Source organism: Arachis hypogaea, chromosome 5, assembly GCF_003086295.3.
Source record: "Arachis hypogaea cultivar Tifrunner chromosome 5, arahy.Tifrunner.gnm2.J5K5, whole genome shotgun sequence".
Lineage (NCBI taxonomy): Eukaryota > Viridiplantae > Streptophyta > Magnoliopsida > Fabales > Fabaceae > Arachis > Arachis hypogaea.
Genome location: NC_092040.1, coordinates 107,268,389 through 107,293,362, shown reverse-complemented (window position 1 = coordinate 107,293,362; position 24,974 = coordinate 107,268,389). Strand labels below are relative to the sequence as shown.

Sequence of the window (24,974 nt, the reverse complement as noted above, 5' to 3'; positions counted from 1 at the left end):
TAAATGTTAACACAAAAATTTGTTATTTAGCCAAAATGCTTTCTGAATTTGTTAAAGGAAATCATATTTTAATCTAAGATAACAAATTAATTGTCTTCATAAGACACCATTAGATTGTAGTTGGTTCGTAGTCTATAGTAGGTCGCCACAAAAAATTCAGTATTCGAAGTATTTAGTATATGGTATATTATTTAAGTTTAATTTGGAAATAAATAGTATTAAATTATAATACTCTAATTTTTAGCACTTCATAATTGCACTAAAAGTTTAGGTGTTATTTATCATTATTCTTTTAATTTTATATTATATTTATTTAATATTGAGCATTCGCGAATACAAACCGAATTTTTAATTAAAAAATCGAAAAGTCTTTACTTTAAACCACTTAATCACATAATTATATTCACATAATATTAAATACATATACTTATTCAAAATTCCTCAAATACAAATCCTGCCTCGTTAAAAACTCAAAATGACAAATGACGAGAAAAAAAAATCTCAACTAAACCAAAAACAAAAAATACAAATACATATAGCTCTATAGTTCGGTCGTTGCTTCGAGCCAAAACTTCCCGAACCTATTACTGAAGTGTTAGATATAAAAAGGGGTGAGAATATTATACTTTCGGGTTCTCAGTAGAAAAGAAAATACCATCAAAATAAAGAAGTACTTGCAAATAGAAAGAATTTCATTATAAAAACAGTTTATTTTTTAAATAACTTTTTGGAAAAGTTATGTGAGAAAATTTACTTTAAAAAGATCATAATGAATTTTCTTTAGTTTACAATTTCGTAAAGTAAATTGGATAATAAGAAAAAATGACCAAAGATATGTCTAAGGGCTTTCTATCCAACAAACTTACATCGCTCATTTCTACCCATCAGTACATAAACTGGAGTATCAGGACAATATCAAGTCTAATTTGCCTCAACCTCCATTACTTCATTAGGAACAACCCTCAGCGTCACCACCACCAGCATGAAGGATCTTTCAGTTTTCAAACATAGACAAAACAATACAAAGAATACACAAAAAGAGAGCACAGATAGAACAATTAGATCAATAGAAGATAGATACAATTATTCAAATAGGCAAACAAAAAACAAGATGCACACCCAAACAAATGCATATGATACATGTTTGCCCTATGATTGATGAGCTCATTTGTCGGTTATATAGCCAAACCCGACATGTCCGGTAGTGAATCCTGGACAATTCCTGCGTGCACGCATTTTCAAATTCAAAAGTTCATATTCATATATCAAATGCATTGGGGGAACATTCGAAAAAGTATAAGTGTCCAACTACATCTTGCGAAGAAGGGTCAATAGAATCTCAAATCTCAACCTGGAGCAAGTGGAGCCGATCCATTGCATTTACCCAGAAAAATTTGTGACTCAGATAAATTTTTAAATAATCACATATCATTCTCAACCAGGAGCAAGTGGGGGCAAACCATTGCATTTACCTCGAAAGACTCAAATATAAACTGAAAGCGAGCGGGACAAAACTACCATTCTTGCATCTACCCCAGAAAATCAAACCATAACCTGGAGTAAGTGGAACAACGCCACTACATCTACTCAGATAGGTATATCTCAATCAGAGTCAATTTAGTTAACAAATTCACCATCAATCTCATTTCACTTTATTCACAATTATAATCAAAATCAATCATCATCATCTCTCATTACCATCATCATCCTCAATCAAAATCAATTATCATCATTTACCATTATCATAATAATCCCCGTCGCATCATTATTGACATAATCGTCATTCTCAATCATAATCTCTCGCACATATCTCAACTTAATCAAGTTCTCATCATAAGCTTCATATTAATCTCACTTCTCTTCATCATCCATATAATCTCAACTTAAAATCACAATCCTCAACAAATTCATCAATAACACCACGAAAACTTTACTCCGCACCCTTTATTATTCACTGGGTGGGGCTTGGACCGTTACATACGGCTTACGGGTATGAGGTCTCTAATACGACACCCTAGACTCGAGATCAAGGTTGTATACTAACTCAAATAGAACATAATCATTCATAGCCAATAACAATCTAACTAAAACACGATATAAGCCCTTCAATCTCATTAAATAATTTATCTAATTAATCACTTTATAGATTGACAAGCCAGACTTTTCTAAATCTTCAATTTCAAGTAACTTTCACAACAACACTTCTCAAACCCTTTTTTTTCGAGATCAATACCCATTATACCTCATCCATGTTCAAACTTTAGAAAATTCAAATCCTCTCGATCCTAATGCATTTTATTCACAATGATTAAAGAAATGCTATTTATGTCAATTGTTTGATATACATTTTGTATATTTGAAAAGTAATTTAACATAATTTATTAAAAAAATATACATAAACAAAAATAATTCTACATACTATGTTTATTGATGTCTGATTTAAATAAAATTCAGTATACATAATCTTCATTATATGTTATTATGATTAATAGTTGGATTGATAAAATATATTTTCCATAAATACTTTCGAGAAATGTAAATTTACTTAATACCATTATCCTTTATTTCTATTTTTGTGCTATAATATTTTATTATTTATATAAATTATATTTGTGAGTTAAAATTAGTATGTGAATTTTCTGTAAGTAGATCATAAATTTTAAAATTAGCTCAAATTTTAATGAGTCGGTTATAAAATAAACTCAATTTCTATGAATTAAAATAGATTCGATTCTTAATGAATCGAATTAGAAGACTAACAATTTTTTGTTAGCTAAATTTGATTTCGATAGACTCTACTCATATTCATATTGGCAAATCACTTCTTCTCCAAAATTATTAAATAAAAAAATATCTTAAGAAAAATCGCCGTTCAAAAAGAAGTTGAAAAGAAGAATAATGTGAGGAATAAAAAACAAGACAAGAAAAAGAATAATAAATAAATAAATAGAAGAACAATGAACGCTTAACGCTAAACACTAGTGTAAGAGTGAAAATTATAAATGAGTTAAAGAGCCTATAAAAAAAAAATGAGTTAAAGAAGAGGAGAGAAGGAGAAGGAGAAGGAGGAGACCAAGTGGGTCAGTGGCCACACGCTGTGCCCCGGGCATTTCCATGTGCCCAACTGGATGATTGGAGTCTCCGCGGCAATTTTGCGGACTCAATCAATCAAACAAACAAATTCTAACAACACAAACAAGAGAATGATCATCATCAATTCATCGTCATCCCAAAATAATTGAACCTCAACATTCCTACTTACCCCAATAACCACACAATTCTCAGGACACAAGGAACAAGAACAAGAACAAGAGATGAAGGAAGGGAATGATGGATTTGTTAGAGCTGATCAGATTGATCTCAAGACCATTGATGAGCAGCTTGAGAGGCACCTCAACAAGGTTCTGACCATTGAGAAGAACAAGCAGAAGCAAGGTGGAGAAGAAGAAGAAGAACAACAACAACAAGATGTTGTTGCTGTTGCCACTGCCACCAAGTTGAAGAGTGTTGTCTCTTCTAGTTTCAAGAAGCAGAGGCAGGAGTGGGAAATTGACCCTTCTAACCTCATCATTAAAGGTGTCATAGCCCGTGGAACTTTTGGTACTGTCCACCGTGGTGTCTATGATGGCCAAGATGTTGCTGGTAACCCCTTCTCTTCTCTTTCTCTGTTTACTATTTTTTTTATTAATTTTATTATTATTGTTGTTGTTATTGATTACTTTAATTCAATAGGATCACGGCTAAGCATAGCCAATTTCTTTGATAGTCTAAGTTTTTGGAGCAAAATTCGGTTGGATCAAGCACTTGATCAAAAGTTATGGCAGTTAGTTACGTTGCATTTCTTTTATAGTGATTGATGATGAGTAGCTTTGAATCTCTTTGCATGTTGGGGCTCATACATGAAAATTCATGCGATCCTGATTTGTTGTTTTTGTGTGGTGACTGTGGAATAAAATATATCTTCAATGTTATATTGAGATTGCTTGTGCTTTCAATGAAGTTATTGGTTTGCTTTCTTTTTCTTTTTTTTTTTTTTTCATTTCCACTGTTAACCAATCCTGTGTTTATTATTTAATGATCAGTTAAAATGCTGGACTATGGTGAAGAAGGGCAACGGACAGATGCTGAAATCGCAGCCCTGAGGTCGGCGTTTACACAAGAAGTTGCTGTTTGGCATAAACTTGATCATCCAAATGTGACAAAGGTCAATTTCATTTCTTCTCAGTTAATTTTGTTGTTGTTGGTTGAGCTTGTTAGTTGTTATAACAGCATATCATCAGCTGCTGTTTTGCGGAGGGTTAGTCAATTGACGCCTCTAATGCCTATTTATAACTCCTTTCAGTTTTACTTGTGACATCAGGTTCTTAAAGTTTTCAGATCATATAGCAGTTTCAAGGACTTTGTTTACTACATCAAGTCCGGCAAATTAGAGAATTCAAACTTTTAAGTGTTTAATTGATCGGATACTCTATTGATATAGGAAGACACTATAACTTCATAGAAATTTATTGAAATTAGAGTCACTAAAAAATGGAAATGGATGTGTATAGGAACTTCCATTTGGTTGGACATGCTTAAAAAGCACCATACTTTGAAATTTATATATCATGCCTGCTTTTGTGTTGATTAGCTTATTTCAGGTTCAAAATAGCTTATAACCAAATCTTATTGAAACAGTTTTTGAACTAAAAAAAAAAAAAGGAAATCTTAATAAATCTGTACTTTGGAAGCATCGACATGTCACCATTTTCACTTCTATTCTGACAGAAAGAAAGTTATTCTACATCTTCATTACATGTATTCTCAATTTGGGTGTTCTAGCATCTTATTTTTTAGGACATAAGTGGTTTTGGTCATGAAATTTTCAAATAACTCTTTCATCTTGTTCAGTTCATAGGAGCAACAATGGGATCTTCAGAATTGCAGATACAAACTGATGATGGTCTAATTAGCCTGCCAAGCAATATTTGCTGTGTTGTTGTGGAGTATCTTGCTGGAGGTGCGCTTAAATCTTTCCTGATAAAGAATCGAAGAAGAAAGTTGGCTTTTAAGGTTGTCATCCAGTTGGCACTTGATCTTGCAAGAGGGTATTTAGCTTATGCAATATTTTTTCATTGATTGCATAGTGGTTAGCAAGTTCAGAAAAGCAACTCTCATAATCTATCTAGATAACGGCTCAAATTACTCGTTTGTTGCAGGCTGAGTTACCTTCATTCTCAAAAGATTGTTCATAGAGATGTAAAGACAGAGAACATGCTGTTGGATAAGACACGCACGGTTAAGATTGCTGATTTTGGCGTCGCCCGTGTTGAAGCGTCAAATCCAAATGACATGACTGGGGAGACCGGTACCCTTGGTTACATGGCTCCCGAGGTGTGTCATTAGTACCAGTTAGAAATTGTTCTTCCATGTATGGCAGAGTTGATCATTACTGCAATCGCTTGCTTTTTCCAAAACATATTTCATTTAATCTGAAATGGGTTTTCGGGTCCTTAATAATGCAGAATATCATGGGCCAATATAAACAAGAGGGTGACCTTAAAAGTTTCTAATTTAATTACTGATAAAGCATGGTAAATTTGATTTATGACAAGATACTATGTCATCCTCTAATTCATATAACCAACTCTTTTTAGTAGGACAATACTAAGTAGTTCTTCTTCACAAACATGGTATAACTAACTACATATTCATCCATAAATTGGGTGGTGGCTTCCAGGTCTTAAATGGCAACCCCTATAACAGGAAATGTGATGTGTACAGTTTTGGAATCTGTTTATGGGAAATATATTGCTGTGACATGCCATATCCCGACCTCAGTTTCTCGGAGATTACTTCAGCCGTCGTTCGCCAGGTATATATATATGTGTGTGTGTGTGTGTATCTTCTGGTTTTGGCTATAACTCATAGTTGAGCAGCACATGTTTGTCACGGGTTATTCACATTTACTTTGAATCCATGATCATGATTTGATTACATTTTTCTGTTAAAATTTTAGAATCTGAGACCAGAAATACCAAGATGTTGTCCTAGCTCTCTAGCAAACGTAATGAAGAAATGCTGGGACGCGAATCCTGATAAACGACCTGAGATGGACGAGGTAGTTTCCTTGCTCGAGGCGATCGATACATCGAAAGGTGGAGGTATGATCCCGCCTGATCAGCAGCAGGGCTGTCTTTGCTTTCGCAAAAGCCGAGGGCCTTGAGCTTATCTCCTTGGTCCAACATACTATTTGGTTAAAGTAATATCTCACTAAGTATCAATTATGTGTCTATGGTCAGAAAACAGGATTTGAATGCCACTAAGAGGAACGTATAGTAGAGGGTATAGGAAGAAGTTTGTGAAGTTTTATTTCTTGTGTAAAGTCATATACCTCTTGTTTTATTTTATTCTAAACTATCTTTTTTCTTGGTTTGGGGTTTTATGGGTATGAGTACTACTTATAGCTTCGCAATGTTTCCCATATAGCCTTGTAAGTCATCACCTTTGTACGATCTTCATTATGTTGTAATCATGATTGAAGTGATTAAATTGGATCTATGTGCTAAGCATGCTCTTATCTCTACAATGACTCGGTCACCTCGCTTGAGAAATGAAAACTTGTATATTTAAAAGTTTGTCATTGTTAAATGCATAAGGTGGGATTTAAATTCTTGAAATTTGCTTAAATGAACAAGTGAGCTAATCGCTTGACCAACTCAAGTTAGTTAAGAACTTGCAATAGTGTTTGGCAACCACCAAAACTCGGCTAACTAGTAAGGGAGTGTATGAGTCATCCGGTGGGGGTTTAGCATTTTAGCTAGATTCAGAATTAAGTTTTTATTGGGTCATTTTTAATATCAAACCTAATTTTAAATTATCCAGAAAAAACATATTGAACCTGATCGACCCAACATTATTGTATACAATGTTGCATATTATACATGATAAAGCAATAAAATCTCAAAGACCAAAAAAAAGCAATAAAATCTTCTGTGACTAGTTTATTAGTTTGTTTAAATAAATTTTGGAGTTCGAAACTCATCTTATGTATACAGCAATTCATTGGTCAGTGACAATCCTTTAAATAGAGCAGTTATGCAACACTTAGAAGCCTTTTTGGCATCTAATTTCAACCAAGTTGGCTTAAGCCCAACAAAACTAACTTCAAAACAGAGAGCATGTAAAACACACACTGACGCCACTGTTCACTAACGCGAATGACGTTTCGAAGCCGCACACATTAATATGAAAAATGGTTTCATTGTCTTCCTCAAAACTGCAACAAAGAAACTTCAAAGTTCAAACTATGCTCAAAATCTTTCAAAAATTTGTAAAAATCTTCGCGAAAGTTTAAGAAAATCTCAGAGCTATGTTCGAAATCTTCAACAAAAGAGAAGACGAAAGATTATTGAGGGTAAATCGTCCATATTTTTCACTTTTCTCTTTCGCATTTGCGATCGCAAAACACTAAATAGTCATATTTCTGTATATTTAGCAGATTCAGTTTGTGTTCTCGCGATAATGTAGATACGAATGTTCTCTTCGTATGTTCATTTGTGATAACTATGTTAGGTCGGTGTAAGAATGTTATTGTAGTGCTTCTGGTGTGATTTAACTTATATTAATATTTTCTGATCTAAAATTGATTTGTATGTGCTTTTTTGTTCATGTTTGAGTGATTTGCATGTTTTGAACTGAGTTTGTGCCTAGTAATCAGTAAGTATATTCAATGCATTTTGACTGAATTGAGATGCAATTGATTTATGTCCTAGATTTGGTGTAATTAGACCATAGAATATTGCTGTAGTGATTCTGTTATCATTTTGTGCATATTTGAGTAATTTTCATGTCTTTTGTGTATGTTTGAGTGATTTGCATGTTTTGAACTGAGCTTGTGGCAAGTAATCAGTAAGCACTTTCGGTACATTTTGACTTAATTGAGATGCAATGGGTGTTTTTGTCCTAAATTTAGTGTAATTAGACCATAGAATCTTACTATAGTGCTTCGGTTTTCATTTTGTGCATAGTTAAGTGATTTTCATGAGTTAAATATAGTGTTGTTATCTATGAACCTAATTCTTTATTCCTTATAGTAAAAATGACAATAAAAAAAGTTGCTGAGAAGAACATCTCAAAGAAGAAGGTACCAATACATAATGTAAGCATATATTGTTAAAACAACTCTATTTTTGTTGTATAAATATAATTATATAACATAATTTTTATTTATTTACAGAAAATTCATGATTTCAGCAAAACGAGTGATGAAAAAAAATCTTGTGGACGAATTAAGATTTGGAGTGATGAAACATTTTTCGAGCTTGAATGTGACCCATAAACTGCTGAAGGAACTGGCTAATTCCTTTGATTTGTATAATAGCTCCCTAGACACACGGTGTGGGAAAATCAGGATCACCCCTACCAAGATAAGGGATGCTCTTGGCTTAAATTCATCCGGTAAAATTTTTTTTTGTAATCTATTCTATCAATCAAATTTCGGTATTTTTTTTACATTATTTTTGTGTTATTAAAATATTTTTACTACTCTTGTAGGGGATTACTTTCCAAACAAAATTATCTATAAAGAAATCAATGAATAGCAGAAAGAAATTGTAGAAGGCTTCAAAGGTTCTTCTTTGTCATTTTTGACAAAGTCTTTAATTGAGATGAGCCTGGATGGACCTAAAAATCAGATAAAATTTAAGAGAACATTCATTCTATTCATCTAGAAATGCTTCTTGTTGTCAACAACAATAAACAAATTTTTTTCAGTTCATATGCCACCAATTTTTCATGTGGACACTATTCCAGAATGAAATTGGGCTACTTATGTGCTCATCTTCCTCATCAAAGGAATTAGAGGGCATAGACTGAAAAACAAATATGCAGTTGATGGCTGACTCTGAGTATCAGTTTAATTCTGAATCTGACAACAAGGAGACACCAAAGAGAAGAAAACAACCACAAAGAAGAGTAAAGAAGTAAATGTTACTTTTCGATGTAATTTCTAAATATTTATTGTGTTTATTTACCTCGTGCATTTTTACTTTTTCAGGATGAAATCTAAAAAGAGGAATTATGTTATTGTGAATTCATCTTTACAAATAGAGACTAACTCTGAAGATGAGTAAGATTTAGAAATTACTATTTTAAAACTATGATTTGTTTTTTCATCAAAATTTTTTGCATAAACAGAAATTTTTGTTTATATTGTCAGAAGTGAAGAAATCCAGGAAAAACAGAAAGAAGGATGAAGAAAAAAAGTGATAAGCCTACAGAAAAGTATGTGTTACTTTCGGTGTTATTTGTAAATTTAAAAGTATTTGTTTACTTGATGATTCTTTTCTTTTCCAGGATGCTTGATGCATGTCGGATGTCAGTTAGGAATTTCGCCAATTTGAAAGGATGGATTCGTTATAAGTATAACTCCAAACTAACAAACAACACGAATCAAAGTTTAAATAAGTATGTCACAAAGCTACAAAATAATTAACTGGGAGTGTTAATCCTGGGTCATTCTTTCTTGGATTAGCAATTAAGTACGCATCATTGGTTGTGAACTCAAGGGTTTTCACGCATAAAAACAGAAATTAAAGAGATTAGAAGTGAAATAAACCAAAAACAATTAGATGACTAGGATTAGACTTGATAAACAAGAAAAACAATTAAGTAAGCAAGCATGAATAAAAAGTAATGACTAAGCTACCACTATATTAAAAGACAATTAAATCAAACTATGGAAGATTAAAGCAATGAGCTAATGAGAAATGTAGTTCAAACGCATAAAAAGGGCCTTGACTAGGGATTGAGAGTTAAGGAATCTTAACATTGTTATAACCACAATCATGGTAATTACAATGAGTTAATCCCACTTAGTTAACTCCTAAACAATGAAAAAAATCAAGTAGACATAATTGGTCTTAATCCATAAATCCTAACTAACTTACTAATTAGACTTAGTAAAAAGTTAGCATTAGTGAAAACAAGATCAACTAACAACTCAAAACTACCATTCAATTTTAGACACTAATGATTCTAAGATCCTAGTTCCTCAATCCCCAAGTCAAGGGATAAAAATCTACTCCATATTCAACTAAGAATTTCAATAAACACTTGGTAGGCATGAAGATAAAGCATAGTAAATTACAAAATTAAATGAAAACTATATCCAAACAATGTAAACAATCAATACTAACAATTCAATCAAGTAATATAAACCTTAAAACATCAAATTTATTAACATAAAATTCAAAAACTCTCAAGTGCATATACTAACACAGTGACTTTAATTATAAGAGAATCTAAGTAAGTATAGTGCAAAGGGTGAGAAAATTAAGCACAACTTACAATTGAGACAAGCTAAATTTCAAAATTAAAGTATAAATTGCATAAACCCTAATAAACCCTAGAGATAAGTGAGAGTTTCTCTCTCTAGGAAAAACTATGAAAAACTAGCCTAAACCTTGCAAATTGATGATATGATGGTGTATGGTATGTTCCCCCTTGAGTGAATTTCTCCTTTTTGCTTCAGAACATTAAAGATTGGGTCAAAAAGGCCTCCAGCTCGCACATCACGTGATTTCTTAAATGAGGCACGTGCTCAGACTCGTGCATACGCACCATTGTGTGAGTACACACACTTGCCAGTTTTCCCACGTGTGCGTACGCATGCTAGCTAATTTTTCACACCTGTGCATACGCACGTATCCGAATGTTCTCCTCCTTTGTTTCTCTATGAATTCTCCCACTTTGCATGTTTTTCCTCTACTTCTTCAAAGTCATCCTCGCCTTTTGGTACTGAAATCACTCAATAAACATGTCAAGACATCGAATGGAATAAAAGTGAAATCAATTTGATCATTTGGAGCACAAAAAGCATGTTTTTAACAATTAGGTACAATTGAAAGAGAATTTACAAAAGCATGCTATTTAAATGAATAAATACAAGTTTATGTGATGAAATCCACTCATTTCAAGCCAAAAGTTATCATCAAATGTAGATTCATTAATGCTGGCCAAAAAAGCAATGCCACCAAAAAAGAAAGCTTGTTCAGCCTGAAGAACCAAAAAGTGACCACGATTCAACAAAAGTTCACTATGATTTTTCACAAACGTAAGATTCAATATCTTATATTGTTTCTTTGCTAAAATTTCTTAAAAATTGAAGTAATTAGTCTAGTTTTACTGAATAATGTTTATTGTGTTCTTAAAATGTCACCTGTAAATCTATCAAGTGAGAATAATCCTGTGTTTTATAGTCAAGCTTTCAGAAGTCTTTAAATGCACCAATTGATCCCACGTAATTTTTCTTACCATTTCTTTATTTCTTGTCCTATTCTAATGTGCTTTTTAATTTGATATCTTTTTTTTAAGAAAAAAACTGGCACTAAAATTTTTTTTTTCAAGAAAAAAGGAAAAAAAAGAGTTTGTAGCTTGCAACTACGTAAATTCTCATAAAAAAAGTTCTGTTATTATTCAATGATTGAGATGCTCTGTTGACATAATTTCGGTGTATTTCAGATTCAAAATAAAAGAAGAAGTACTGGATGGAGCCAACCTTATCGAGGAAGCAGTACCAATTAAACAAGTAAGAATGGAGATAGAATTCTAATTGCAGGAAAGGATGGAAGATTCACCAATATCTAACAAGTCAGTAAAGTATTCAGTTTAGTTCATAATAATAAGTTTTTATATTTCATTTAATTTTATAGACTTAACTGACACCGAATTTTATTTAGTATGAGTATCCCAAATATTAATCTTGGGATTGATCCCGAAGATTAAATGCTTGTGCTACCAAAACAAACTCAGTCACAATCTGAATCATTGAATATGTGAGTTTTTTAATCATTGAGTTAATGATTTGCACCGAAATTTGTTAAGCATCACTCCTAAATTTTTATTGTTTGCCTTCATTAGAGTGCCACTTTGAGCGATTGCACCTTCTATCTCCAACCCTCCATATAATCAACAACAAACTCCTGCCCTTCTACAAATGAAAATCTGCCAGAAGAAGCTATTAATGCGTAAGTTCTTGTTAAATTCCTTTTTGGTGCATAATTCTTCTTGGTATTTTATTAACCAATTTTATGTCTCGTTCTGCAATCCTCCACAACCTTGTTAAGAAGCTCCCGAGGAAGTTCTCCTAAAAGAAACTCAGCATGAAGTCCCTCTTAATGTGTAAGTTCTAATTTATCAAATTTCTTTTTTGACAATTTTGGTGCATTCTTACAAAATTTTAAGTGTCACGTTGCAGTCCTCCACCGGCTCAAGATCTCAAAGCTGGATTACTGATGGTTGCAAATGCTGCATTAAATGATGACTTTAGTGCACCATCCTTTAACATTGGCAGAAGTAATCAACTGATGAAGCTACAATTACACAAGAGTATGGACCACCAACCAACAAGGAAAAATATCCAAAAATTAGAACCCAAGAGAGCCATGTGTTGGTTGATGAGTTGGAAAAGTTAGTTGAGGTTATGGATGCTGGGGTTGCCACATCATTGAAATTTGTCAAGGAGACAAGTCCACAACGATGTACAACCAAGTCTGAGCTTCTTTGAAAAGTTCAAGACTCCAGTCAAGCAAAAAGAAATAACAGAGGAGCTTAGGGACAAATGCTACTATTGGGCAGCAAATATCAAGACTTTCAAACATGAGACCAGCAATAAATGGGAGATCATATTTAGGTTGAAGCATGAAAATATAATCGAGGGAGCTAGATATTACTTTGCATCTTTAAAACCAAAAGAATTTGTAGAAAATCTAGTAAATTCTTATGCTATAACACTAATGCTTATTATTACGAGTTATTATTCTATATATGTAATTTAATTTGGGTCCTTTATTTTCATAGGTGGTCTCCATAGTGTGGTAACTTCTCAACAAGAAGAAATCTAAAAAATTTGAAGAACAGATATACTGTGTTCCATCCGATATTGTGGTAAGCTCTACTACCATTAAATTCTAACCTCAATTTTGGTGCATTTTGAAAATACATTGTATGCTAAAAGTTATTATTTCGGTACAAAATAACATGTTGATGAAGTTTGAGGACAAGTACATTAATCTAGCAACCAAGAAGGCCACCAACATCAATGAATATAAGGAGTATTTTCCTTTTCTAGACAAGAAAAATCTAGCATCCCATCTATTTGTGAGTTTTCATTTCTAAAACTTCTTAAATAATTCTTTTATTCTGTATCATTTAGACTAAAATATTGTCTTATTTACCCAAACTTCAACTATTTTTTCCAATTTGCCATGGAGGACATTGGTGGCTTTGGATTGTAGATGTGTAAAAGAAAATCTTCCATGTACTTGATCCTATTTGTAACACCCTCATTATCAGAATGTCAAGCTTCCAGCTACGCCACTCTAATTGCTCAGACGTTACAACGACTCTAAATATATTTAATACTAAGATAAGAGTCTGGCTAAAACTTAAAATCGCATAACCTTTCAAAAGACTTTTAGTTGAAAACATAAATACATACTTACAAAATGTAAGGTCCCACATTGGTTGGGGAGGAGAACGAAGCATGCCTTATAAGGGTGTGGATACCTCTCCCTAGCATGACGCGTTTTGACGAGTGAGTGCGGGGGGCTTCGGCTATCATCACTATCGTCAAAGGCAATACCGTGAGGCTTTGTGTGCCAAAGCGGACAATATCGTGCTAGCGGGTGGTCTCGGCTATTACAGATGGTATCAGAGCCAGAACCCAGATCAATGTGCCAGCGAGGGTGCTGGGCTCCCTGATCAATGTGCCAGTGATGGCATTGGACTCCCTTAGGGGGGTGGATTGTAAGGTCCCACATTGGTTGGGGAGGGGAACGAAGCATGCCTTATAAGGGTGTGGATACCTCTCCCTAGCATGACGCGTTTTGACGAGTGAGTGCGGGGAGCTTCGGCTATCATCCCTATCGTCAAAGGCAAAACCGTGAGGCCTTGTGTGCCAAAGCGGACAATATCGTGCTAGCGGGTGGTCTGGGCTGTTACACAAAACATATATATAATATTGACTTACAAGCATTACATAATACAACTTCTATCCCTCTTACAAAATGTATAAAGATAAAGATGAGAGAAAAAAATAATATCTAAAACAATACAATACATCATATAAATAAAAACAAAATAAACTCTTCGTAACTTTTTCGCCCATATCCTGAAAAGGAAACACTTGTAGGAGAGTGAGAACATCGTCCTCGAAAGGGTTCTCACTATAGGGTTAATGTAACACCCTACCACACAAAACCTTACACTCGAGTCATAAAGTAGAGGTGGCGAGATATTACGACCTCTAAAAACAAAATTACATATATAATATAGTTTGAAGAAGTTTATAACTAAGAGCCTTTGAAGAAAAGTCAAAACAAAAGTCGTAACGCTCACGTAAATAGAAACTTGCGTACGAAGAAAACTAAGATTAACAAAAAAAGATAATAGAGACTAGGAATAGAGAACCAAAAGGTATATAATAACAAGCTCCTAACACAGCCTGCGAAACTAATGCTGGCCGGAGAATATTTATATACATAATATACATAATACATCTATTTGTATATATATTCGTCATAGTTTTCCCTCGCCTTTGTCATTATAATTTTGTAAGAGGGATAAGAGCTGTATGATATGTATGTATCTAATATTTGTAAATTATTTGTATAAGAAGTTTTGTGTATATGTATATGCAAATCTATTATCAAATTAAAAAGAAATTTTGATTTCTCAAAGAAATAGCGATCCGGTATTCGAGTTAAAGGCTCATATTTTATTATTATTAAGTCTAGAAGTTGTCGTAATACCCGAACTATTAGAGTAGCGCAACCGGAAGCGTGACATTCTGGTAGTGAGGGTGTTACAAGGGGGCTAGAATCAGCATCGTTACCCTTTTTCTAGTTATTTTTATATTATTTTTACTTAGATTTTATTAAGTTTTATTATATTTTAGTGCAAAAATTCTCTTTAAATGCTACTTTGAGTTTTTGTGGTGATTTTATGATTTCAGGTGAATTTCGGGTGAATTTGGCAGAGTTTTTTGCAACAATGAGGAAAGGATAGTAGATGTTGTCAACCCTGACCTCCTTGCATTCCAACGAGCATAACTTGAGCTATAGAGATCCAATTGACGCAGTCTTAATGGCGTTAGAAAGTCAACTTCCAAAACTTTCCAACGATATATAATAGTCTATACATTTCTTCCGAAATCATTGCCAAAACTGGCGCTAAACGCCGAGCCTGGCGTTTAGCACCTAAGAGGGACCAGAAACTTCCCCCTCCCTGCGCTGAACGCCAGTAGGGGGCCAGAATCAGCATCGTTACACTTCCCTTTGAGCGTTCAACGCTCAGACTGGCGCCGAACGCCCCCAGCAGCCCGAATCACTCCTCTTTGGGCCTCTCAAGTGGATTTAGCACTTCTTAGCCTATTTTATTTTCCTTTTGTAATTTTTAAATCTCTTTTGTTTTGATATAATTTGAATTTGAATTATAAGTTTAGTCTTAGAGATTTTTACTATAAATAAGGGACTTTCTTCCTCCCCGGAAAAAACATTGGATCTCTCCTCTGGGAGGGGGACAACTCACTTTTGTATTTTCTCTGTAAGTCATGAACAACTAAACCTCCTGGTTAAGGTTAGAAGCTCTGTTTATTTCTATGGATTAATATTATTACTTTTCTATTTTAATCTATGTTTGATTCAATTCTCTAAGGTGTGTCTCGTTCTTAATCTAAATGAAACTGGGTGGAACGGAAGTATGACCCTTTTTCTACATGAGTTCTTGTGATACTCTAACCAAGGTCGCCTGATCTACAGCTTGAGCACACACCTCCTAGACGGCTAATCCACAACCTGTTAGGGACATGGGAACATCTGTTCAGCTGGGATCTGGGGTGATTAGGGCCTTTGTGGTATAAACTAGAATACTGAACTTCACCTTTGTCTGAATTTAATGACAACTGACCCTGGCGTTTGATGAGGATCAGAGGAGATTAAATTGCTATGGAATTAGGGTTTAATCACTTACAGTTTGCCATAGAATGAATCATTCATTGTTAAAATAGTTAGTAAGAAGTTTTAATCCGAAAAAGTAAACATCTCCGAAGCCTTAACTGTTTTCTCATCATTGTTTTAATCCAGATCTGTTTAATTGCTTTCTTTACTTGCTATTTCACTGTCTATGTGTTTACAACAACAACCAAACTTTTACTGTTTGCCTGACTACATACAACAGGATAACCATTGCTTGCTCAATCCAACAATCCTTGTGGGATCGACCCTCACTCATCTAAAGTATTACTTGGACAATCCGGTGCACTTGCCAGTGAAGTTGTACGAGTTCTAATTTCGCGCACCAGTAACCAACTAGGATACTCGTCAACTTGAATAACTTTTCAAAATCATTAAAGAAATAAAGTTTTGAATTTTTTAAAATATGATTTTTAAGCTTGTAACCGCTTTTAAAAAATAAAATTTTGAATTTTTAAAAATAGAATTTTAAACTTATAACCGCTTCGTCAACGTGAAACCCCATCTCATCGCGTCGCCAATACCTCGTCTTCAACCATCCATCATGCTGTCGTTGTACCCTCCGCCGCAACTCCTTTGTAAGTTGTGCGGGGGCGACCAGCATCAAAATATTCCAAGGTTAAGAAAAAAATATCCAAAGTTTAAGAAAAGAAATATCCCAACTTAACAGTCAAAATGTTCCAAGTTTTACAAAAAATAAAACATCCCAAGTGTAATAAAAAATCTCAAATTTGATAAAAGAAACATCCCAAGTTAAACAGAAAGAAATATCTCACATTTAGTTTAATAAAACAAAACATTCCATATGTAACAAAAAAAATTCCAATTTAATAAAAGAAACATTCTAAGTTACACAGAAAGAAATATCCCATAGTTAGTTTAATAAAAGAAAACATTCCAAGTTTTACAAAAAATATCTCAAGTGTAACAAAAAAAATCTCAAATTTAATAAAACAAAATCCCAAGTTAAACAAAAAGAAACTATCTCACGTTGAAGGTCCGATGGGGTCTCACAAGACCCTGCATGCATAGTCGAACATTGCAACAAAGAGAATTGGAAGCGGGAAGAATGGTCGTCTAGGATGCACGGCAAAGATCGGCGGCAAACTCCAATCGAAGGGACTTGCAGTAATCAGAGCACATCGTCGATGGTCCGATCTCACCGCATGATACGCTGCGTGGAGATCACCGTGTCGCAACAAAGAAGTTTCGATGCATAGGGAACCAGCACCGTGATGCGATCGGTTATGGCGGATGAGGCAACAACGTGCGACGATTGCTGGAGCTTCAAGAAACGGCGATTTTAGGAGATGGCATTCATGTTGCAAAAGCGGGTAGGCGAGGATAGTATGTGGAGGGTGTTTCACATTAGGCTTATATGGCGTGTTTTTAATATCCTAATCCTATTTTTTCAAAATCCTAATTTTTGAAAAGTTGTTCAAGTTGCCTTATAGTAGAGTTAGTTCCTTGTATCACAGGAATATTTTCAGACTCACTTCGTCTAATCTTATCACTGGAAGTAGTAGAAGATATTGCAGATGTACTTGACATGTCAACGGACACTGATTTTCCCGTATATGAAAACACGATTTTATCATTGCGCAACCACATACAAGTTCAAAATTTTTGTTGTTTTATTTGATAAAATTATAATCTATTGACAATGTCCCACTGGATGTGCCAATTTATTTTACTCAAATTTTGTTCTATTTTAACAAAAAATGTGGGTATCTTAATGTTTCAATTGTAGTGTTAAAAGAAATTAAAGAAACAAAATTAAAGATAAAAGAAAAAATGTAAGGTGCGAGAGATAAACTAAAATTGTGAAAATTAAAAGAAACAGAAATCAAAGAAAGATAAAGAAGGAAAGACAAATATAAAAAATAAAACAACATAGAAAAGCAAATAAATTTTATTAAGAAAAACTGAAAAAGTAGATTACAAGCGTTTGAGTTTAGAAGAATTACTTAAATTCTCAATTTTTATTCTGTGATGTCGAAATGGCTAAAAAAATTTTTGATTTCTAAGTATTTTTTAAAAGAATTGAACTCCCTACAATATTAGCTTAAGACTTTAACATCCTATTTATAGACTTTTCTATGTCAATTGATAATTACATTTTAATACGTCACTTTTTGCAAATTTAAATGACATTTGCAGTCATTTCTGCACTCTTTGTCTACTGTCAATTGAAAACTTCAAAAATAATTGGACTATCAAATAATTAATAAAAAATAAATATTATAATATAAATATACAAAAACATCAATCTATAATTATTTCTTTACATAATTTTTTTAAATAATAATATTTTTTACCTAACAACTAATAATATATGTAGTATAATATTATTAATTAATTATATGTTAATATATTAGAGATAAAATAATTACATGTAAATAACCCAGTGTGTGTAATGTGTATTACAATATAACAATAGAAAGATGTGTGTAAATAAAAGAGTATAAATGTACTATGTATGAATATGTAATAACTTTACAATAAATATAGATTAAAATAAAAATAAAAAACTAACAAATTTAAAAATTAAGTTTATCAAAATAAAATAAAATAACAATTTCTTTTTAAATAAAATTTTATTCTTTCATATTTTTTTATGTATTCTTCTTAAATAAAAATTTAAAATTATTTATTTTCTGTTACAATAACAACAATTAAATGATCTTTTTCAGCGATAATGATTATTAAAATAAGATGAAGGATGATTTTTTATTAAATTATATAATTATATATATTAAAAAGGTAATTATTTTAAAATTTACTTCAAATATAATAATTAATTATTTTAGTCTTATAAATATCGGTAAACAAGTCTAAAAGTATTAAAATCTTAAAATATATTGTTAAATGTAGCTTTTATTTAATGTAATTATTGATTTGACATACATATTATAAATTATAGCAATTTTTTAAATATTTTTAAAATACTATATTCCCAATAATTTTAACCATTTATTTTAATTATATATATTATATATTTTTTATAATAAAAATCAATAGTTAAAATTATTAAAATACTAATATTTTTAAAATATTTAAATTTTTTAATTATATTTTATTAATTTTTGTTATAATATTTAGTTTATTTTATGTTTAATTTAGTTCCTTTTTATAAAATTGAGTAAAGTATTATTTTTGTCTCTAACGTTTGGGGTAAGTTCTAAAGTTGTCCCTATTGTTTCAATCGTCATATTTAAGTCCCTAACATTTTAAAATTGATTCAATGTTGTCCTGCCGTTAGGGATCCGTTTAAAAAAATTGATGGCGGGACAAAATTGAGACGATTTTGAAACGTTAGGAACTTAAATAGGACGAAAACGTTGGGGACGAAAACGTTGGGGACAAAAACGATACATAAAAATAAATTTTAATTTAATTTTATCTTTTAATAATATCAATTTTTTACTGTAGGTAGTATTCAATTATTTTTTAATTAAATCTAAATAAATTACACTTAATTACATTACTTTCATTTTAAATAAAGTTATTTTTTTATAATTTTAAAGAATTTTGATACATTAGAAAGACAAAAGGTATAATTTATATTTTATTGTATATATATTATTTTTTCTTTTCTGCAAGTTTATATACTAGTCATTCTACAAACATTTCATTATAACTAAAAATCTTTAAGAGTAAAATTATAAAAAAATTTAATTTATTTAGAAATGAAGGTAACATGATTAAGTGTAATTTACTTAGGTGTGATTAAAAAATAATTGAATACTATGTATAGTAAAAAATTGATATTATTGAATGATAAAATTAAATTTTATTTCTATGTATAGTAAATTTGTTTAACCAGTCGATCATATTTTGACTCATTATCAGCTAGGATAGGATTTAAAATAGTAGTCATCTGGTGAGTCAACAAGTTGACTAAATCATGATGGCTTTCGTCAATATATTGTCGAAACTCACCATCGATCATGGCACATTTCCAAATCTGACCGGAAATATGTAATTGCCCATAGGAGGCATATAGCCAGAAGAAAGGCCAAATGGAAGCCAACTTACGGTTACTTGCGGTTGATTCTGCACTGTGGTGATCCTATGGCGTGAATTTCGCCCACTACCACCAACACTTGCATTAATAACTGCAATATTCTCCCCAGAATTATACTCTGCATGTGGAATCAAATTTGCAGAAATTTGTCTAGCAGTTATTGGGAAATTATTACTTATTTCTGCATTGCCATTTGAAACTTCGTCAGACATGGTAACAATTCTACCACTTATTATTAACCGCATGCAACAAATATCAACACTGCATGCACAATGCAACAGTTAAAAGCAACAAATTTTGACACAATTAAATTTTAAAACTGTCCCATTAGGCGTGCCAATTTGTTTTGTCAATTTTTAGCAAATCAATGGTGGTTCAATTCTAATGGTCTGGGAGCGAAACCTACTCCTCTTTTGTAGGTACCAGTTTTATTTGCATCAAAATCTATGCATTTGACAATAATGAAGAAGAAAGAACCAAGCTTTGCAGAAATTTGAAATGAACAATAAAATTTAAATGACTTGAATAAAAGGAAAATGTAATTGCAGAAAGAAAAAGTGTTTGGAAAAATAAAGGACAAATTAAAAGGTAAAGGTTGAAAAAGATAAACGTTGCTGAATTTAAAGGAATCGAAATGACATTGCAAAGAAGATAAATTGCATAAAAAGGAAAGTTGCAGGGAATTTAAATGAAAAGTAAAGACATGGAAGGAACCTTTCAAAGAAAAAGACTCTTGACTGACTCAGAAAATCGCTGGGGATGTGAGTGAGTGTGAGTGTTTTCTCCGAAAAAATTCCAACTTTTGTTCTTTCGAGCTTTCACTCATTTATAGAAGTTCTCGACCAATCAAATTCAAATATAACTTCCACGTGCGGTTGATCTTTGAATAATTGTTCCCTCTTTGAGTCTGTAACTTCCGCCAACTATCTTCACTTAGTAACTTCCTTCGATTGCTTCACTCTCTCGATGAGTCCTAATCGATCAGAATCATCATCTTCATCGATTGACCATCTTCAAGGAATCCAATAAAGTTATTCTCTACCTCTAAGTTCACAATTTGTTTATCTTTTTCGACTAACAAATTGTTGTCGACCTCTTCTTCGACATAGTTGACCTCCGTCGAGTCTGTCTCTTCGATTTCCACACTTAAGTCAATCGACTGATAGAGAGTACATAACGGAGTACCTAATTGACTCCAATCCAAAGTTAATTCTAACATGTATTTGGAGGTTGATCGAAATATTATTTTGGCACTTGGCAATGATCGAAGTCTAAACTTGTCGAACATTGGCTTATCAAAGAATTCAATAACATTTTGATCGAAAATATTATTTTTCGATATAACACTATGTATCGTTTTTGTCCCAATATTTTCGTCCTATTTAAATTCCTAACGTTTTAAAATCGTCTCAATTTTGTCCCGCCGTCAATTCTGTTAACGGATTCCTAACGGCGGGACAACATTAAGTCAATTTTATAACGTTAGGGACTTAAATAGGACGATTAAAATGTTAAAAATAATTTTAGAACTTACCCCAAACATTGAAAACAAAAACGATACTTTACTCTATAAAATTTCTAGTTCGGCGCTGACTATAGGCTTCCTCCATAAATAGGAACTTATGACTTTATATGATGATACCGACGACTTTCACACAAAATCTCCTCGTTTGATTCTTGCTAAGTCAAGTGTCGTGGGAGTCATACTAGGAGATAATATTTTAAAATTAGTTTATTTAACTTAATATTTATAATAATTGTATATATGTAAACTATAATTATATGTTTTTTAATAAAAAATTGAAAGACTCGAACTCATAATTTCTTTAATGAGTATAATAAAATTATACCATTTAAACTATAATTATATGTTTATTACATTTAAAATTATTCATTTATTTTAATAATAATTAAAAAGTATAAAAATAAAAATATAGACTATGTTGAACTAATATTCATTGTCTTTCAATTATTTTTTAAATGCCTAATCTAACACTTACTTTGACATCATTGCTTGCCATTCAAATTCCTAGTCACTAGTAGAGGAGTCTTATTATTAGTAATTATGATAAAGGTAAAGTATATTTTTGTTTTTAAGGTTTGTAATTTTTTTAAAAACATTTTTAATATTTAATTTTATTTAATTTTGTTTTTAATGTTTTTATTTATTTAATTGTATCATTAACGTTTTTTATTTGTTGTAAAACTATCTTTAAATGTTTTCAATTTTTTTTCAATATTTCAGATAAAATTAACATTCGGAAATAACTTTGATGCAAATCGAAAACATTAGAAACAAAATTGAATATAATTAAACATTAAGAATATTTTTGAAGAAAATCACAAATGTTAAGAATAAAAACATACTTTACCCTTATAATAATTACTTTTTTTTATTTTCTTTTTCTTTTTCAATTTTTATATTAGATCAACTTGATTAAATTTGGTTAATAAAAAGACTTCGGTTTTGTTAGGTAGATATAATTTTGTAAACAATATGAATAATAGGCTTTAGAATTTATCTAGTAAAATAAAAAAATACTATACCTCCAAATTATCTCATAAACCTTAACATTAGGATAACTATTTGTACACTTAGTGAATTGAACATGCAGTCATTGTTAACTGTACATACATGAGTAAATTGAATTAAAAAAATAACCATCTAATTAAAAATAATGAATATAATTATTTACATACCTATTAAATTAAACATCTGATATATCTATTGTTCATATTATTTAATATTTTTATTGTCTACCTATGTGAAGTATTATTCTTTGTATATATTACACATCAATAATATTGTAATTATACTTTATGCCGGGTATTTGAATGTACACGAGATTTTAGTTGAAGTTTTACAAAATGTCACTCTCTTAATATATACATATATAATTGTCATCTCTACGTATATGTGTATAAGAATAAGCCTCAAGTTAAACCACATTTGTTTATATATTTTAGCTTTTTTTTTCTCTTTTTTTTCTTATACTTTCGATATATATATTATTGGAATAGTCTCTTGTCATATATGAACGAGGGACATGATTAGGGATGTCAATGGGGTGGGGCGGGGGCGGGGACGGGGGATGCTTCCCTACTCTCCGTTCCCGCCCCCAGAATTAATCCCCGTCCCCGCTCCATTTCCCGTCATGGGGGGATAATTGTTCCCATTCCCGTTTCCCGTATTCTCTGCGTTTTTCGCGGGACCCCATTCCCCATCTCCCTATATTTAACATTCATATGAAAATTATAGTAAAAAATATCAAAAAAATAAAAAAACAAACTAAAAAATATTATTACAAGCACACAAACATATCTTATCTAAGATTATAAGTCCAGAAATACAACATAGCAAATCATAGTCCATAAAATAAAATCTTAAAATGCAACTTCCATTATAAAGAAAGCAATAAAACAAAGTCTTTAACATCAAATATTCTTTCATTGTCGGCATAAAACTTCCAACAAACATCTCCATGTTCTCTGTTAAAACAATAGAGACAAATATGTTAACATATAGTGATGAGAATGGAAGCAAACACGCAGACGCAGAAGTGGAGAGGAGAAGGACGCCGTACCTGAGGAGAGAGAACGACGCGGTGAAGCTGCTAGGGTGACGGCGCAAGAGTGGCCGGTGGCTAGCTGTGAGGGTTTTGAAGTTTGAACAAAGTGGAGAGTGAGTGAGTGACTGGAGTCTGGAGAGTTGGGGTTTGGATGGGAACAGAGAGTTAGAGAGGGCGCAACAACAAAGGTGAGAAGGGAATATAGGGTTAAGATTTTTTAATGGGTGAAATTACTAAAATACCCCCTATGTTAGAAATAAAGTAAGAGTATTTAAGTAAATTTAACAATTCGGAAAATTATCGGGGATGGGGCGGGGATCCCCGCTCGGGTCCCCTCGCCTGTCTCGAGGGAATTTTGCTCCCCATTCCCATCCCCACGGAGAAAATTCCCCACCATCGGGGCTCCATTTGGGGTGGTCTCCGCGGGGATCCGCGCCTGCTGAGGATTTTTGACACCCCTAGACATGATTAACTCATAACTAAGGACTCATTAGAAAAGCGTAGTGGACACCAGCCATAAACAAGACAAATAAAGCATAAGGAACACACAAAAGCAAAAGCTAATACACCGAACTGCATGTCAAACATCTAAGAAAGGGAAATAAACTCAAGCAGCTGCTAAAGATATGAATCCGGGATACATTGTTTCATGCGTGAATATAATATATGATATATAAAACATGTTCCTAAAAGTCTAAAAGGATTAAAGCCTATAAAGGGACCTATATTAGAAGGGGTCGCCTCATTTTGCCACACCTTGTATGTGCCTGTCATAGCAACAAAGATTCAAAGAACAAACAGAGTCTAAGTCTAGACACACCCATCACCTATCATTAGTTTATGGACCATGGCTACGCTAACTTGAGCCTTCTCCATTTCTTGGGTTGCACTTAAAGCTGCACGGTTTGCATGCCATTTTATATCTGGCTAGTCACAATTATATGTTTCAAAAGGCATATATTTTTCAATATGTTAATTTTTTTCCTTAAATATACATACACTAGTAATATTATTTGAAAATTAAAAGGTATGTATTAATTTAATATTTAATATATTCAAAACATGAAAATAAGAGTTTGAAATATCAATTCGAAATGCTCATACCAAAATTTAGAGGAAGGTATAAAATAAATAGTAATAACAAGTACAATATATTATTATATCAATCATGTTAGATATATATATTAAAATTAGTTATTAGGATAAAATACACAATATATAAAATACACATTAAAAATAAATTAAATTATCAAATATATATAATAATTGATTTTAGTGTACAAATAGTATTTTTAATATTATAAATGTTTAAATCACCAAATTGTTAGACACGTGTATAATAAACAATTAGAAAGGGCAATATTT

General features: G+C 32.1%; 1 protein-coding gene across 1 annotated transcript; it reads left to right on the top strand.

Annotated features, from left to right (window-relative positions):
• The first annotated feature begins 2,950 nt into the window (after positions 1 to 2,950).
• On the top strand, positions 2,951 to 6,568 carry LOC112802557 (serine/threonine-protein kinase 52). Its single transcript, XM_025845821.2, has 6 exons — positions 2,951 to 3,642; positions 4,083 to 4,204; positions 4,891 to 5,087; positions 5,199 to 5,373; positions 5,720 to 5,854; positions 5,999 to 6,568. The coding sequence occupies exons 1-6, from the start codon at positions 3,315 to 3,317 to the stop codon at positions 6,203 to 6,205; spliced, it is 1,164 nt and encodes a 387-aa protein (XP_025701606.1). The 5' UTR covers positions 2,951 to 3,314; the 3' UTR covers positions 6,206 to 6,568.
• The last annotated feature ends 18,406 nt before the right edge of the window (positions 6,569 to 24,974 follow it).